Source organism: Pagrus major, chromosome 9 (genome assembly GCF_040436345.1).
Source record: "Pagrus major chromosome 9, Pma_NU_1.0".
NCBI classification, from domain to species: Eukaryota; Metazoa; Chordata; class Actinopteri; order Spariformes; family Sparidae; genus Pagrus; species Pagrus major.
In genome coordinates, this window is record NC_133223.1 from 22,260,666 (window position 1) to 22,279,780 (window position 19,115).

Sequence of the window (19,115 nt, forward strand, 5' to 3'; positions counted from 1 at the left end):
GCCTACAAGTGCAGCAGCTCGGCGCGCAACTTTCTCCCATCTGTGTGTCTAGAAACGTCTCTTTTGGATCTAATCCAAACCTCCACCTGCTGAATTTCATCTGCGACCTTCCTTTGAGCGAAACCCTCGGTTGTTATCACTCCTGTCTCCCCCTGTCTCTCTCTCCTCTGATGTGCGACAGACAGGCGTGGAGAGTGGATCTGGGGACAGACAGCAGCCGCCGCCGCCGCTTCTCAGCGAGGGAAGCCCCCCACGCGTTGCGCGCCTTGGATCGCCGCTGATAAATTCGCGTGTGCGTGCGCGCCAGGCTCTTCATATGTGTGTGTCCGCGCACGACAAAGCCCCGGGCTCCGTCCTCAACAGTTGCTACCGGAGCGGCGGAGAGGAGAGGTGGAGAGCGAGGAGAGAGATAGCAGACTGAGGACGGACGGACGCGGAGCTTCCACGCCGCTCTGCCCGGCTCTGCTCCTGACATGCAGTCGCTCATCTCTCCGGTGACCAAGGCCATCCTAGTAGCGCTCTTCATCTTCGCCATACTCCTCATCCTCTATGTGATCCTGTGGTACATTTGCAGGGACGTGGACTGCGACCACGGCATTTGAGGATTCCGTTAAAACGGGAATAACGGGGCTTTCACAATGGGGCGCGCAGAGGAGCCCAGGGTCATCCTGTAAGTCTGCGCTCTTTCTTTTTCCTTCTGTCTCTCCTGTTGTGTGTGTGTGTTTCTGGGTTATCTGTGCATGTGTGTGTGTGCACGCTGTCGTGCGTAATGTTAAATGCGCTCTGGTTAGAAAGGTGACGGCCGAGGAAGTGCGTCTCCGCCGGCACCCGGTATCCCAAAACCTCTTAACGAGCAGAGCGCAAACATTCCTCTCCGAGCAACTTGACGGCGAGCATCTGTCACCGCTCACACTGACAGTGGCTCCTCAAAGGTGAGACAATGTCACAAGGAGGATATCGAACTGGTGTCAAACGGAAGACGGTGCGGGCGCGCGCGCGTGTGTGTGCGGACTCTAATGGAGTATGAAGACCGCCTGTGACATTGCGGTAAACGGCGTGTGTGTCCCTTAAGGTCAAGAACAAGAGTGTTTACATCAGGTTGCCAATATTGTTTTGCCCTCCTCTCCCTCATCTTCCTCCTGCCTCTCCGTATAGCTGCAGCATTAGTTCATGTTCAGTTCATCTCGGTCTCTGAGGATGCTTCCCTCCACATTGGCATTTTACATCCAACGAGATAACAGGATTATCTCTATTGGCTCCTGTGCTTCTTATTCCTAATCTGCCTTGTGCCATGTTTTTGGACTCTTTATCATGAATACCCCGCTAATGCTTTTACGCATAGCGCATTTATATTCCCCTTGACACCGGCGAGCTTGTCCAACATGCTATGTCCAATCTCAGTTCAGGAGGATGCTCTTATATCCTCTCTCTCTCCCTCTCTCTCTTTCTCTCTCTCTCTTTCACACACGCTTAATGAAGGACTTCTCAATATTGCAGGCACGTTGGCCCCCAATGCCTACATGCTGTCACATGGCCCATAAAGCTGTTAAACATGTGAGGTTCTATTGCCACTTTTCATCTGGCTCCACAAGCATTTTGTTTTCATCTCCGGCAACCCCAAACTAAAAGGAAATTAACAAATTGTGCATGTTTTAAAGTGGATAACGTGAAGGGCACACCAAGGACATGCTGCCTTTTTGGGATTTTTTTAAGGACATTTAAGCAGGAAAACCCAGTTTGTGTTTGTTTTTATATGCAGAAAATAGTTTTAGGTTTCTCCTCATGAGATAAACGCATCTCACAGGGAAGAAAAGCACGACTCAACCCTTATAAAATATAACAGATCGCTGGCTGAAGTTTAGTTTTTATGGAACGCCACACCACTGTTTCCCCCCCCGGGATTTAAACAGCCGAGCTTCTCCCTCTCCCTCCAACTCGCCGAGAAAAGTGCGAGTTTAGGCTTAAAAATTTTAAAACCTTCTTATTCTGAGCTATGGGCGCCACACTCTTGTATTTAAAAATCCATAAGCAGCCTAAATGCCGGGTGCAGCCATGAGGAAGAAACCCCGCAGCCTCCTAAACTGTTGTGTGTGCTCTCCTGCAGAGAAAGCAGAGAGTCTGGTGGGATGGCAGATGCCCTCTTTGACCGGACTACAAACTGATTCCTGTCAGACACCAGGAGACGTGCAACACACGCAAACATAGGTCGTAAATGACAGCTCGGACTCTATCAGATCCAGTAATGACACAAAGAGGGAGGGGAAAAAAAAGGTGTATGACAACTGCTTCAACTGTTGGTGTCTGTGTGTTTAAAGCGCTGCCCTGGATTGGCTGTGTGTGTGCGCAAGTGTGTGTTAAGTTGTAAAAAAAGGGAAAAAGCAGCGTTTTTGGAGCGACTGTGTATGTTTGTGCAGTTTGTTAAAGAAGAAAGGCAGTGTGTGTGTGTGTGTGTGTGTGTGTGTGTGTGTGTGTGTGTGTGTGCAAGCGTGGGAGGGGGTTAAACACTGACATGCTCCAGAATGACAGATGAAAAAAAAAAAAAAGTGGAGCAGGGAAGGCTCAGCGGGACTCAGCATGGGAGACAGGTGTATGTGTGTGTGTGCGTGTGTGTGTGTGTGTGTGTGCGCCTTTGCATACATGAGCATGTCTGAAATTCCCTCAAGTTAGTTTAAAATGTTTTCTCTTGTTAAATGCGTGTTTAAACTGTGATATTGCAGTGAAGTAGTGTTTTTTTGTGTTGTGTGTGTGACCTAAAAAGTTAATCGAAGAACAGTTCTAATCACACACACACGATTCACACACACCGGTCGTTGGTTCATGTTACAGAGCGTCAGCCGCTGTTGCTCTCTGTTAGGGGACTGAGACGAGGCACTCGAGAACGTGCACAAAGTCACATCCTTTGGTCTGTCGTGGAAAATATGACCCGAGTCCTTCACAAAGAAATCCACAGTCCAGCAGCATTAAACAGTTCAGGCAGCCGAGAGAGACGGGAAGGTCTCATTTTTCAGGTCACGTTACAATCCGCTCACATATGGCCAATAAAAGAAGTGATTGAGACATTTAAACTGCGACAAATTGTTACATAGAGTACATAAGGAGTGTCAGAATAACATCAATTCTGTTTCCAAGTATTTCCTCTGGTTTTCATGTCATCTTTTCCATTGTAACTCGTGTATGAGACAGGAAATTTATCCCACAACTGCAATGATTAGTCGATCAAAAGGCAATTAATCGTCAACAGTCAAACATTTGCCGGTTCAAGCTTATTAAATGTGAAGATCTGCTACTTTTCCTTTGTCTTTTATGGCACTAAATGAAGAGTTTTGGGGAGTTTGGACTGTTGTTTGGACAAAAGAATCAATTTGAAGAGAGACAGAGAGAACAACGATTAGTCGATTAATTGTGAAAATAATTGTCAGCTTAATCAATAATGAATTACCCAACAGTCCTCTTTTGTACTTTGTACTTTTTCCATCAAGATCCATGCATTTTTCCCCGAAAAATGAACGAAAGTATAAAAAAATACCCTATCTCCTAAATTCCTGGATCCCCACCAAAAGTTAACGGGGTCTTTTCTGGGCTGAGACCCATCCTTCATCCAAGTTTTGTGGAAATCTGTCAAGTAGTTTTTGTGTTATCCTGATCACAAACCAACCAACCGACAAATAAACGGACACGGGTGAAAACACAACCTCCTCGTTAGTTGCAGCCCTACGCACGGACACAGTGTAGTTCTAGCAGTTGTGATGCTGATGTGGGAGGCAGACAGGCACTGACAGAAAGGCTTCTCACTGCTGAATGTTAATACACCTTGATAGATCCAAGTTCAATTCAGATTGAAAGTCATAAAATATTTAGTATTAAAAGTAAATTATTGAAACGTGAGGCGGCGGAGAGGGGATTCGTTAACCTATTCTGCTGAGACTCTTTATGAACTGTAATATTACGTGTGTGTGTGTGTGTGTGAGTGTGAGTGTGTGTGTGTGTGTGTGTGTGTGTGCGTGTGTGCGCGAGTGTGTGTGTTGCCGTCAGTCATTCATGCAAAAGTGGTAGCTAGACCTCCACGCTGATGAATTCTGCAGTTTTATACAAATCTGCCTTCATGAAAGTGGGAATAATCAGAGAAGTTTGCCGTCATCAAGCTATGAATGCGACTGTAAAGGTCAACGTGTTCTATTTGGGTCACTGAGATGTTGCCTTTAAGGTCACGGAGCAGAAGCTGCATCAACAACTGATGGCAAAAGATTTAATAAAGCGATTGTTTGACATTCACTGTGGATAATTCATACTTTTAAAAATAAAAAAATTCTATTTTCAATACGTTTGTCCTTCAAGTGTTGAACACTATTCAGCATATTAATTGAGCCACAAATGTTACAAGAGCAAAAATTCATTTAATATCACAAATATTGGAAAATGTCTTTTCTTAATGGATTTACAGAATAAAATGTATATAATATAGTTTCTATAAATACATCAGCTCCTTATTTGCATTGAGGTCAGAGGTCACTGTGGACGGCAGAATAATACCACAGGATTTAAAGAATCTCTCTCAAGGACACTTCAGTAGGAGTGGATACTTAACGAGGACTCGAACGCGGCTTGTTGAGCTAGACGATGATCTCCGTACTGAATGTAACATGTTACAGCTAACAGTGATAAAGAGGAGTTAGGCAAGGTTCAAATATTTATTTGACTCTCTCTGTAGGTGAAATGCTAAATTGGATATATAGTGCAAATATATAATACCCAGAAAAATGGACTTTAACTGAAGTTACATTATTTATATTATCATTTCTTCTTTCAAAGACCCTCCAGTGATGACATTCATTCTCCGAGACCCGAATCCTGACCGCGAGGCTGTGTGGTCATTGAAGTGAATTGTATTTAATTAACTTTTCATATGTTTTGAAGTGCTGTAAAATAACATTGTCACCTCGAGGTTGTGTTTTTGGTCCTGCTTGTTTATTTGCCTTTAATGAAATCTTGCAGTCAGTCAGGCGATGGGCCAGAGAATGACTGAGTAGTGTTTGGAACAGATCCAGGTTCAGTCTAGGAATTTTATGAGGTCCCTACTAACATTGTGACACAGAGCGTTTTTCAGCATTTTACCCTTCACGTGTGCTACAGCACTGGGAGATGTACAATTTCTGACGGTTGCTATATCGCTGTTTGTATTCTGCTGCATATTCAGACGCAGAGTAAAATCTTCTGTTATTAACAAATAGAGCCACAACCATCAATTGATTGAAAGAAAAATTAATCGTGAATCATTTTCATAATCAATTCATTGTTTCAGTCATTTTTCAAGCAAACATTTGCTGGTTCCAGCTTCCTAAATATGAGAATTTGCTGCTTCTCTTTGTCATTTATGAAGAGACTTCGATGTTTTGGACTGTTGGTTGGAGAAAAGAAGCAATTTGTAGATGTCACTTCAAGCTCTGTGAAATCACGAAGAGCATTTTTTTAAACATTTTTTGTGACATTTTAGAGACTAAAAATGAATCGATTCATTGTGAAATAACGAGCAGAGTCACAGATGATGAAAATAATCTGAAAAAGGTTATTCCAGATCTGATTCAGCTTTACTTCAGCAATCATTTACATTTACTGCCATCTTTTGAAATCAAAAAAAGGGTCTTTTTATGTATTTGTGTATCTAGTATTTGGATTTGTGTGAAAATGCAGATGAAGGTGCATATAAAGCAAACGGTGTGCTTGAATGCTGCCTTCATGTGCACTTTTAAATCAGAAAAAACACTACCCACCCAATCAACCCGATGTCACCTCGGGCTTCAGCTCAGTTAACATCTGTAGGTCACGATTGTTAAACAACAAAATTTGAGGGATCACAATCAAAAAGTGTTTGTGTTGCGGTGCCCGGGGTTAGAGTCCGACCTCTCTCTCATCCTGTTTCCTGTCACTCTTCATCTGTTCTGTCTAATAAAACCATGAAAAGGCCAAAAAATAAAAAGAGAAAAGGCTCAAAAAAGAAAAAAAAAAGAAAAAGAAAATGGCCGACATATTATCATCAGCTCTTTTAGAAATAAAAATACTGATATTGTTATCAACTCAAAGGTCCTTGGACTACTAAAATCTTCTCTTCTATACAAGTGGAAAGCACAGATGGGTGATACATTAAGGAAAAAACCTGAATGAATGAGAGGAGAAACATGACAAATTAATTTGCTTTCATTCAGGACTCGAGGGGCCATTGTGAAGTTTGATGAGAGTGAAATGGATCAACAGGAACGACGATGTCTCTGTGGGATCTTCCTTGAAATTGTCACCCATCTATAAAAAGACAGAGGACAGACTTTAACTGCCCTGATGGTGTGCCTCCTTACTCCACTTCAATATCTCTCTGATTTCTTCCTGAGGTTGAGCAGCCAGTATTTCTCTCTCTGGGACACACACTTGTTGTGTGTTGTTGATTCACTCATTCGCTCCCATCAGCACCACATGCCCACGGCCTCCTGTTGCACCTCGTCGCTCTTGACTCTCACCTCTCCTCTCCTATCAGCTCCCTCCTGCACTCTCATGAAAGCAAACAATCCCCAAACCCCCCAAAAATGCTTAGAAAAGCTCTACATCCTTTTCCTCTCTCAACCTGATCCTTATTCTAACCGTAACCTAAAAAAGGAAAAAAAAAAAAACAAGTCTGAGCCTTCAAGCAGGAGCCGGTCAGGACTACCTGACGTCACAAATATGTCCTCATTCTGAAGGTCTAAAACTCAAATTGGCTCTCGGAGAGATAGAGGCACTGGAACGCTCACACACACACACACACCTCAAAGCCATAAAAATAGATTGTGAGTGACTCAGCCGTTATGTAAAGTCCATCTCTGATAGGGCCGCCTGGGGCTGTTTATGTCAGTTTAGCTTGACGGCACTGGAGCTGAGGTGACACGTGTCTGCTGTGTCCGAGCTTCAACACACACTCGCACACATCCACACACACGCACACTCTTTTTTCCCCTCCAGAATATGCGTGCGAGGCGAGCCTTCTCTCCCTCTCACTCTTCCACTTCCTTCTTCTTCTCCCACGTTCCCGAGCGTGCGTCCCCCGATGGACAAAGATGCGATACCGTCAGCGTATAATGGACTCCCTCCAGCCCAAACAGCGCACATTATTAGCATTTCAGCGCAGACTGGGAGGGAAACACCGCGTTAGACATGAATCACATCCGCCATCCCTCTGGCCAGGTGGACAGCTCAGTCAATACTGTTAAACACGAGCGAAGCAGGACCTGAATCCAGAGTGATACAGTACAGCTGTTGTCTTCAGATCTGCTCCTGTAACAGATGTGATGCAGGGTGTTTGATTATATATTTATCGTCTGCACAGTTTTCTCGGGGGAAAACCTTTATTAATTGTAATGAGACATCTTTAATCATCTTTCATGCTAATATGTCCCCATCTTATTAACCTGAGACCTTTATTGTCCCGTGTCTTAATGCTGTTTTGGGGGTTTTACATCTTCAGTAGAGTGAAATGAGGAAACACTTAACCTACTAAGTGCTTGAGGAGTATTTTTAAATAATTTAGTTTGAAAGTGGTCGCATTTAGATATCTAAATTTAGCCAAAAGTGTCGTTTTTGTGCCCCAGACTGGTCCAAAACTCATCTGAAGTGTGTCTTGGGTGAAGTTAATATTGGTGCAGACTCAAAACTTACGATCTAGAATGGCACTCAGCAGAGCGCATACCTCTGCCAAGGCCAAACAGTCCCATTTAATCCAATCAAGTCTAATCCAATATCAAATAAAACATAATACATAGATTTTAATTTCAATCAGCATCAAATTGTACTCACTCATACAGGTCACCTTAATATGCCTGATTATTTTCATCAAGAACCATGCATTAATCCCAAATATGTCAACAAACGCCAAAAATGTCAAATATTTGCTGGTTCTTTGTCATTTATGAGCGTAAAAGGAGAGTCTTCAGTCTGAAAAAGTTAATGGGGTCTATTCTGGGCTGAGACACATCCTCCATTCACCTTTACTGGAAATCTGTGCATCAGTTTTTGTGTAATCCTGCTGACAAACCAACAAACCAACAAAAAAAACAGACACAGGTGAATACATAACCTCCTCGGCGGAGGATTTAATCAAAAGCTGCATCCCATTCAGATGGTTGGTATCAGATTTGATTTTCTTTCACAGAATCACACAGCCAAAACCAAACGTATGAGTCTGTGTGACTGCCTGACTGAGCCGAGGCATCGGTGTTGTGGGGTTAAACGGAGGGGTAGGTGAAGGGTTTGAAGCCAAGGAGGCAAAACACACACACACACTTACAACCTTAGAGTCTGTGTGTGTGTGTGTGTGTGTGTGTACACATACGCCTGGAGTGAGAGACAGAAAGAGAGGAAAGCAGACAGAAAGTGAGCGAGCAAGAGATGAATGAGTCTGCTCACAATCCTGTCTCAGTGACAACAGGTTTCAGACAGAAACACACTGACTCACAGACTGTTAAATTAAAATGTGCGTAATTGTGTGTGTATGTTTGAGAGAGAGAGTGTGTGTGTGTGTGTGTGTGTGTGTGTGTTGCACGTATTTAATGACAGACTTAATTGGTGCAAGCAAATATCCCTCCCACTGCTCCTCATTCTACATCTACTAATGGAAAGGCATCCACTCCCTGAAGTCAGCGAGGAGAAACGATGTATTTGATGAGCATTAGCATGCGCACACACGCACATGAACAAACACACACGTAGATTTTTGCCCCCACAACATGATGAATTAATAGCGCACACACATTGCATGAATTATACTAAAATTTCTGCACAAGAATGGGTGAAAATACCTGCGAGCATAAGGACAAAACATTGTTTCAAGCAGCTATTTATTACACGCAGTGAAAGACTCTCACAGACGGACATGTACTGTGCATCCTTTCAACTCAAGACTACAAGCTCATATTTCGCTTGAGATTTTTTATCTAAAAAGCATTCACAAACTAGAATGACCAAAATACCCCTGATTTTTAACATCAAGATCCATGCATTATTCCTTGATAAATGAACCAAAGTGTTGAAAAATGACAATGTTAAAGACAGTGAAAAGAAAATCCCGGATCCGTCCCTTCATCAGGACCCACTCCAAATGTTAACGGGGTCTATTCTGCGCCGTGACCCATCCTCCACACAAGTTTCGTAGAAATCCATTCAGAATGTTTTGTGTAATGCTGCTGACGAACCAACAAAGAAATGAATACAGTGTGACGTATGCTGTTTTCACTTAAGAAATATGTACAATGATAAGTGTTTATGTGTCTCATGTGGCCTAAATACCTCAGGAAGTGTTGGAAAGGAGCTGCAGTCTCCATAGTGCTGATATAATCATGATTAAACAGCAATACAACCCAACTCTATATTGTATATTCTACTCTATATATTCTGAAAATCTCTTATGACAACACTGTCTGAAAAAAAGAACTAGGTGCTATATACTTATATATATGTAGCCTATAAAATGAAGCATCATTCTGCACCTGCACTGTCTACTCCTTACCTCAAATGTGATTCAGGTTTTTTGAGATATTTGACATTTAAAGAGTGCTGTGAGTTTGTTTTTTTCAGCCTGGAAACTGAAAGCAGAGACCAATTAGAGTTCAAGGAATGGTGTGTTCAAATGGTCATGTGCAATACAATACAGCAGCAAAAGAAATCCTCACTGGATTTGAAGAAGTGCAGCTATTACAATGGCAAAAGAAAAAGTTCAAATGTATTTACTAGAACCATGTACACTTCTTCTTCTAAGATTCTTAAGAAACCTGTGAAGCTTGGTGCAGATTGGAGAATTTATGTTAGAGTTACAGCCACTAGCTATTTAATGGCAGCAGATCCAAATTCACCACCTGGCCATATATACCTGGTATAACTGACAACCTTCAGAAAATAGCATCTTCAATGTCTTAAATGTTTTCTGACCACGTTCCAGGTGGATCATGTCATCCGACTAGGAGGAGTACATCAATGTATTGAACATGTCATTTCCCTTTTTCCTCTAGGTGGTGCTGTGATTCTAACCAATTAGTGGCGTGTAAATGTCAACCATGTACACATGCTCATGTTCAAGTTTTGGCTCGAAGGTATTAAGATTGGTCCGTCCAAATTTGAAGTCAATCTGATTAATTTTATAGAAGGAGCTCATTAAAGTATAACGCCAGGAAATGGCAAAAACTGCGAAAAAATGCACAGTAAATTCAAAATGGCCAACTTCCTAATAGGTTTAGGGTTATGGCTCCAAGCTTTGTTGTAAGTCTCGACAGGATACAAAGAGGGAAAAAGAGAGAAGAAAGAAAGAGGAAAGAAAAGAAAAGAGGAAAAAAACAAATCGTGCCTAACACATGCAAACCTATTTCTAATTGACCAAGAAGCAATTAAATGTAGAACAGTACAGTATGACTCTTTCATGGTTACTTTCTGAGTAACTTTTACCTGCAACCAATGATAAAAAGTGTAAGTTGTCACACTAAGGGAATTTGTGACACTTTTGGCCTCAAATGCCTGTAAGTCAAAAAGAGGGGGAAATGCCCCGGTCTGGATGTGAATCCAGGATGTTATATGGCATGTGCAGTCGCCCACTGCAAACACATGCAGAAAATTTCAGGTTTCACTTTCATGTTTACAAGCTGGCCTTTGGCTTCTCTCCCAATGGAGAGCCTGTGGCGGCTGCAGCTGAGGCGGCACAACAATTACCAAATCTGTCCACGTACAGTCCACTGCCTCTCCCCACCCACCACTCCTAGTGCAAATCCGGCCATCTGTGGAGGGGGGATCTCTCTCTGAATTGCCTCTCCTGAGGGGGTTCTTCTATTTTTCTCGCTGACTTACAATCTAAGTGTTAGTGATTGTTTTTTTGAGTAGTATTTCTCTGTCTCCATAGAGAGTCACAGAGAGCCGGGTCTGTTTTGGACGCCCCTGCTGTTGTGGGCTGATGAAGCCCTTTGAGACACTGTAGTGATTTTGGCCTTTACAAAGAAACTTGACTTCCTGGAAAGAAGAAGAGGAAGAACTCAGCATCCCATCATTTGTGTTAGATGAGATCAGTACCACTCTTGTTTCTGTACGGTAAATATGTAGCTGGGGTCAGCAGGTGACTAGCTTAACTTTGCATAAAGGGTCAGCCTCATCCCTCTCCTTCTCGTTTCCCTCATGGGACCTTATTTCAGAAGGTCCCATGGTGGTCATTTGTCTTACTATAGAACCATTCATCGCTGAAGTTTTGACTTCTCGGAGCAGGAAAGGTACAGGTGTAAATAACATCATTGACTACATTTAATTATGACTCTTCTCCAGTAAGTTTCCCAGTAAGCCATATCAGTGAGTAACCAGAGCCCTGGAAACTGAATCAAATGCAGCCATCATTAATCTTATTAATTCTACCAGGTGACTGTTTAAGATATGGACGGAGCTTCCAGGTCTGAAGAGTGAAGCTAAGTGCCATTAAAGTGCTTTAAACCTGCATTATTCATGGTTTCAAAAATAAAGTCAGATTGTACGTAAGCTTATGAGAAAATGGCCCTACTTCTTACTTGATTTATTACCTCATTAACCGATTTCCTGATTAGTTTATGGTCTCAATTGTCAGTTTCAAGTCTTCTTCAATACTGTATGATGTTCAGTTTGTAAACTACGATTCCATTTAGGGTAAAATAGACGATTTAGGACATGGCTACCTTCCCAGATAGCACATAGACGAATAGAAGTAACGTTGGAAAGACGTAGTATGGGGACCGTTTGCTAATTGGAAGACATCAGCAAGTCGTTGGCAATTGGTTGACATCTCGCCAACATCTTCCTGACTAGCAAACGCTCCCCATGCTACGTCTTTCCAACGTAACTCGTGATGATGGCTGCAAGATGTATGTGTGCTATGGGGTTGTTATTGGTCCAATGAAGATATCCTCCGTAGTCCAAATATGGTCACTTCTGGCTCCTAAAAACCAAGATGGTGACAGCTGCGTAATGCCAAACTCAAGGGTTCAAAATGGTAGTCACGGTGGGTTTACACTTAATTCCACTTGTGCACTTTTGGCTTTGAAAAGTCAAAATGCATGCCATCAACACACTCTATCTTCATTGTTTAATCTGTACACAACACATGACGCTCATTCTGTACATATATAAAGAGGTAGAAACACTTTCTCCAAGCATTTCTTCGCCTGCCTCACACTTACCAGCACATTCACATACTGCTGACACCCTCCAGATACACGCAATCTCATTGGTGCACACAGACCTTTTTTCAAACATTCCCCGTGGGTTTCCTACATATACATACACATGTGCTGTCTTGTTAGAGGTCGGACACTGCGTAGCCCGCAGCTCTGTCTGAGTCTCTGAGTCCATCTTTGATCGTCTGCCTCTCAGATGGGGGCGGCTTTTGAGAAAAAGAGGCATCTCAGAGAAACTGAGAGAAAAAGACAACATCAATTCACACAAGCTGTTGCACTTTGGAGCCCAAATTGCCCGTGACACACCCGGAAAATCTCCTTTCTTCACAATATGACACTTCACCTGCCATCTCCCTTTGGTGGTAACAAAAACAAACGTGAGGTAAAGTGTTAAGGGAACAGCGTGCCAAAATATTTGAAAACTGTCACAGCTATCGAAATATCCAATATCATCCACCCTCTCTTCCCACCAGGAATAAATCTATGTGAAACATGAAATGAAGATTACATTTGAACTGGCAGCACACACACATACGCACACACAGGCATCCCATCGAGCTGTTGTCAGCCTGGATTTACTAAATAAGACAAGTCGGGCTTTGCAGCCAGCCAGTGGTTGTCATATAAGACTAGGTGACTGTTGTTTGGAGCTATTTTGATGCTGTTCACATGTTATTTGCATCACACACCCTCCTGTCATTTCCTGTTCCCAGCATGTCTCATATGTGTGTGTGTGTGTGTGTGTGTGTGTGTGTACATACGTCTTCATTTGTGTGTTGTAAAGGACTGTCTCCCTGATGTCCCATCAGCCCAAATAATCATCCAGTAGTCATGCGTGAGATGCGATTTCCTTTAAACAATAGCAGGCCAGCGCGCCTCGATGACCTCCCAACCTCTCAGGCTGCAGCGGAACAAACACTCACATGTGCACGCACACACACACTCAGCTCCTCTCAGCTCGCATTAGCAGCAACACGTGCACATTTAAATACACAGCCTCCGCAGCTCAGCCTCCATCAGAGGAGCGGTGATGATGACACAGTCTCTTTATGTTGCTGCTCATTTAACTGCCTTCTAAGCAGACTTTAATAACCGGGGCCAACTTCTTGTCAGTGTCGCCTGACCTTAACCATTGGATAGCGGGCAAGACACAAACTAATACTAATGATTTCCCTGCCAAAGAGGAAAAAAGGGAAGTGACTGTGAATGGCCCAGACCTGTCTTTAACATAGATGATTGTAATTTAGTTGAAATGAAGGACTTGGAGACTGCGCTTGGCCTACTTTGAGTGCCAGTGATAATTCCGATGGCTCTGCACTGCTGGCCAAACACAATCCATCACAGCAGCAGGCTGTCTCTTCAGATTTGTGTTGTATAGACAAGAACATAGGCCCTATATTTGGCCTAAAATCTTCTTTTGGTAAAGAATGATTCTGATTTTGTCTCTTTCTTTTAGGCCGAGTGTTCGGTCCTGTGGTATCTGTCAATCAGCTGTCAATCAAACGCCCTGGCAGGATATCATGAGATATTCTTGTCGAATAGGGTTAATACTATACTTTTTGTTTATCCATGGCAATCTATATTTAACAGCAACCAGATGTAGATTCATTAATCACCCTTAATCAGTTTCCACTCTCACACAGGATTGATTTGGTGATGGCCATTAGCATTTTAACATTTTGCTCAGGAAAGGTGACTCAGCGCAGCAGGTGTCCTTTCCTTCTATTTCCATGAGACTGAAATAAACATTTGTCAAAGATGAAAAGGTTGAATGGCAACTTTACTCTTTTAATAACTCATCAATTACGAGCATTCACGTAACTACTCTCAGCTTGTAACTACTTTCAGCTGAGCTCTTGCAGGAGGGTACGCCTCATTCAAAAACAGGTGGGTGAATGTATTTCATTAATAAACCCGCCGATTTCATATAAGCATATTTTTATAAGGATGCTCTCATCATTGAAGTCTGGCTCTTTGTAGTTGACGTAGCTCTCGTAATTATATACTTCCATTTATGTAGATCGTAACAAATCCTTTAGCTCCTGGAAAATGTGATCACTCCAGGACTGAAACAACTGAGGCCCCGCGCTCAAAATTGTCAGGGGGCTGAGGTGGAAGTGACGAAACTCAATCGCAGAAAATGAAATGAACCTCAGAAGATAAAACTTAACATTATCTCAAATGTTTCTCTGGCCCGCCTGCCCCACTTTGGGCTGCCCTGGTGTAGCAGATGTTATTGGAAATCCCACATTTATTTCTGCATATTTGCTTAGGGAAAACTTTGTGCTGATTAAATCAGAGGAATCTGTGCTCAGATGGTAGGAAAAAAAAAGTCACGATTTTCACAGCTGAGGTCCTATTTGACTAATTATCACAGCAGCATGACTCGTCTCTAATAAGAGGAGACTGGTTTCATGGACTCAGGTGGTCCCAGGAGAGGGAAACCTAACATCCAGCAGAAAGTGCAGGCGGAGAGCTGCAGACAGGAGCTGCACCGCTCCAGAGACATGTTCTTAAAGCCCATATATCCTGGGAAATTATGGATCAAACTGGTGTGTCATGCCTCTGCTGCCTCTGTGGTGTGTGACCTATCTGGCAGCAGTTAATAAGATAGTCAGTGAGCTGAAGGGAGCAATATGCTGGATCTACTGAGAGGGATCATACGGCACATCAAGCAGCCAAGCAGCAGCGACGACTCCCCCCTCCATCATACACTAATTCCACCTCCACAGATAAGTGATGGATAGCTGCAGCCTGGAAGAGATACGTTTTTTTTTCAAGGTCAACTAGTCAGTTGGCTGTCGGGACAATTAGTCAAGAAGGCAATTTAAAGAAGAGCCCATTTTTAAAATAGGCTTTAGTAATAAGAGGTCTTCAATAACTCTCTTGTATGGAAGCACATTTTTGCCAGCTAAAGAAAAAAACGTTGATGAAAACTAATAAAAAATCATATTAAAAAAATGTACTTTTATCTCGTAATTTCAAATTTTTTATCTGATAATTTGTTATAATTTGGACTTTTATTTTTGACTTTTATCTCATAATTTGGATTTTTTAAATCTCATAACTATGACTTTTATCTCACAATTTTGACTTTTTTTAAATCTCATAATGTGACTTTTTATCCCAGAATTTCTACTATTATCTCGTAATTTCGACTCTTTATCACATAATTATGATTATTTGATTTAATATATTGAATAATTATGCCTATTTATCTCATGATTTCAACTTTCTATCATATAAATTATCACTTTAAAAAAAGAAATCATAATTATGACATATCATGTTAATATTTTAGTTTTCATCATTTCTTTTCTTTAACAGGCGGTAATAAGCTCCCATACTCTCTGCTGTCTCTCTGTAGAAAATATTCAGTGAAAGATGTGACAAGGAAGAAAGAGAGGATGGACGTCTTCATATTGGGACGTGTCCCATAGTCGGAACTGGCCTTTCCCCCCGGAGCAGCTCCTCCTCCGCACCGCTCGCTCCGGTGCAGGACTCATGACAAGACCAGGCAGAGATGTTGTCTGCTGTTCGGTCTCATCTTCTTCCAATTATCAGACTTTACCTGCTCGGTTTGAGGCTTGTGTTGGTGCAGCTGTTCAGCAGACCTTTCAGGTTGCCAGGTCAGTTCAACTTCAAGTTCAGTCAAGTGTCTCGCTCCTTAACTCCTTAACCTGACAGCCGTATGGTCTTATTAACAGTCATGGACGGTGTAGGTTAGTCAGCAGCCACAGAAAGAAAATAAGTGTTAGGTTTTGCTGTTAATTAGTACATTTAGCTGGAAGCAATGATTTCTACCTCGGTGTGAGCTGTCACCGTGGTGCCTAACGTGAACGGCTAACTAAAGCTATGTTGACGCTAGCTAACCAGACCTTATAAGAAGTGTAAAAGTCGAAACATGAGTGAAATTGAGTGCTGTCTTGTGTATTATGATTGCCGAATTCAACAGAAGAGCCTATCGCTTCCTGATCTTTTCAAATTATGTCCTTCAAAATCTTTACATGTGTCGTCCAGCGATGTGGGTTTAAATTGACAGTTTTTATAACGCGGTTTGGTCTAGTTTGGCTATCCATAGGGGAACAGGTCGTTTCTCGGCTTCAGGTCAGTTCAGGCGCTGGATTGACAGTGCAACCGACTCGACCAATACAGTGCAGTACATTGCTAACAACCATATGCCTTAGTTGTAATATCTTAACAGATATTGTTCAAGGAGTTATATCGATGCAGGAATTTTATTGAAATACCTACTTAAAATGAGTTAGGGATACTGGGATATTTTAGTGTTTTACTGGATATTTTATTCTGTGACATATCTGATATTTTTATGTTCTATGAATATTTTTGGTCCCCCCCAAAAAATAATGCGACACGTTTCAATTGACTTTCATTGCATATCCATGCACATGCATATATGCACCCATATCTCAGTTGTTTTTGCCTACACAAGCTAAATGAACACACTCATTGTTTTCATGACTGAATAAACTGAATAAACAAACTGACCTTAAAGGACAACACACACACACACACACACACACACACACACACACATATAAATATATATATATATATACTTTTAAAGACATGCTGTCAGCTCACAGGGCAAACCATTCTGCTTATTTCTTGAATCCATTTTTGGGACAGTATAAAAGCGACTCAGAAACTGTCCAATACAACATTCTTTAAGAAAGCAAAGCAAAATTGTCAGGCTGTACCAGAGGAATTTAAAAACCTAGATAAAGTCTCACAGATCATCCACAGGTCTCACCACAAGGACTTCTTATGTCTCGAAATAGTGGCCCGTCTTGAAGCAGCCGCCTTATCAAATGACATTCTCCCTGATATCTGTGTGTCCTCTTCTGCCTCTGCCAGTGATGCCCAGACAAGATGGGAAGGTTGCCATAGTGACAGGAGGAGGCAGGGGAATCGGCTATGAGGTAGTCCGCCACATGGCCAGACTGGGGGCGCATGTTATCATAGGTACAGTATAAAAACAAACATGACACCACCACTGACACTGAGAAAGAAAGACAAAATAATTGAGAAACGCAAGTTTATTAAAGTGAATTTTGAAGTTTCATCCGTATCCATTCTTAAAACTTCAGCCTAACTCAGTATCGGAAAGTATGTCAGAACATACATGGATATAAGAGGGGAAATCTATGCTACATAAAAATAAAATGACCTGGCTGTCCAAAGCAGCAAACATGACAAAGTGATCTGTCAAAGCCCTTGCATGCAGATGTGAAACTGATGGCAGAAATGAGCCTTGTACCGTCACAGATGATGGTGGAAATGCCTCAATCACTGCTAAACAGGCTGAGATTAGTTTCGCTCAGTTGTGCAGCAGTAATACAGGGAGAACTGAAGAGACTTGTCAGGCTGCGTAGAGGACAACGGTTATGTTCTGATTTTATGGACCTGTTCAGACCTGGTATTAACATCCATTCTGAGTGGACAGCTCTAAGTACAGGTGTCAATGCCCCCAAGATGTATCTGGTCGCATTTGAGATCTGATCACTCAGACCACATTCGGAGGTGGTCTTAGCCATGTATGACCACGTTCTTTAAGCAGTGTGTATTTGAATGTGTCCTGGGTCACATTGAAGGACCATCTACTCAACTGACGTCCTCTGCGAAACATCAAGATGGAGCCACAACAACAAGAATAATGGATTGCACACTGCGATTTCATGTGGTTCACTGTAATTTAAATGATGTGTTTTGGCTCTTTTAACCTGCCAATGTTAGCAATAGATATTTATCTTACACCGAACTAGTAACTGTAATATCCCCAGACTCCCTTGAAAAAATGCACAATTTTGAGAGTTATTTACTGAGGGGAAACTTAAAAAACTTTCCATAGCAGCTATGGCAAATTCTAAATCATTCAGGCCCTTTAGTAAATTCGGCACTAAATGCAAAACATTCATTACATTACAAATTCTTTCCTTGTTAAAAGTGTCATGGCAGCATTGTCCCAGCCTGTCTGCTACTCAGTGTCTTACCTGTCAACATTTGGCCACTGTTTGAACACACTGTTTCAACTGATTTTACCATTTACACTAAATGTGTCAAGAAAACTTTTGACAGATTGGCACAAATACAGAGCAAAGTAACCAATATAGGCTACTTCTTTGTCGCCAGTGGAGAAAGTTCCGAGAATATCCAAAAATGTTGAAAATACTTTCTTTAGATGTCTTTTCAACATTCACTTGTGATGTCCATGTGACATCCTCACTGGGTTCAAAATTTAAGTTTTTGCAATGTAATTTTAGACGTCTTTTCAACTTCAGTTACAGACGTATAAACAAACTTCTTTTGGTTCAAAATGAAAGTTTTTACGATGGCCAAATTTTACTTTATGCTGCAAAAGCTACAGTGTGGATTCAAACCCAAAGCATAAATCTAAATAGCCTGCCTGAGGCCTGCACTTTACCAGGTGAGCTATTCATTAGCTTTTTTTAAATATCATGTTTTGGTTTTCCAACCTTCATCATGTAGGGTAGGCTAATGTGCGTGTGTGTATTACAACTTTAGGAGATAAATGAATTACCTTTCAAAATATCTTCCAAACGCTGGTCTTGAATACACAGGATTCGCTGTGGAGGGTTCTCAACATCTTTGAATACTGTTGCCACCGAGGTCTGTAGAAATATAAAAGGTGAACATCTTAAACTCTTAATTAAGATAAAAACTATCTGCATGGCTAGATTCCAAAAGGATTGAGTGGAAAAAACCCAGTACATTTTTTTGTTAGTAAAGCTGAATAGAGTGTGATCCATGACCCATCTGAGATACCAGGACACAGATCTTCTTATAATAAAGCAATGTGTATGGTACAGTGAACAAAACCAGGGCTCAGCAGTGCCAGCCATATTAAAGTGTGTGTGCCTACTTAAAAAGCCTGTCGCTGTC

The 19,115-nt window shown here is 41.9% G+C and overlaps 1 protein-coding gene across 1 annotated transcript in view; it reads left to right on the top strand.

The window, feature by feature from the left end:
* Positions 1–15,682: 15,682 nt before the first annotated feature.
* Positions 15,683–19,115, top strand: part of LOC141002610 (polyprenol dehydrogenase) — a 40,502-nt gene continuing 37,069 nt past the window's right edge. The window contains exons 1-2 of the mRNA XM_073473967.1: positions 15,683–15,820; positions 17,070–17,177. Coding sequence (XP_073330068.1) covers positions 15,715–15,820; positions 17,070–17,177 — 214 coding nt within the window. The 5' untranslated portion in view covers positions 15,683–15,714. The remainder of the gene's footprint in view (positions 15,821–17,069; positions 17,178–19,115) is intronic.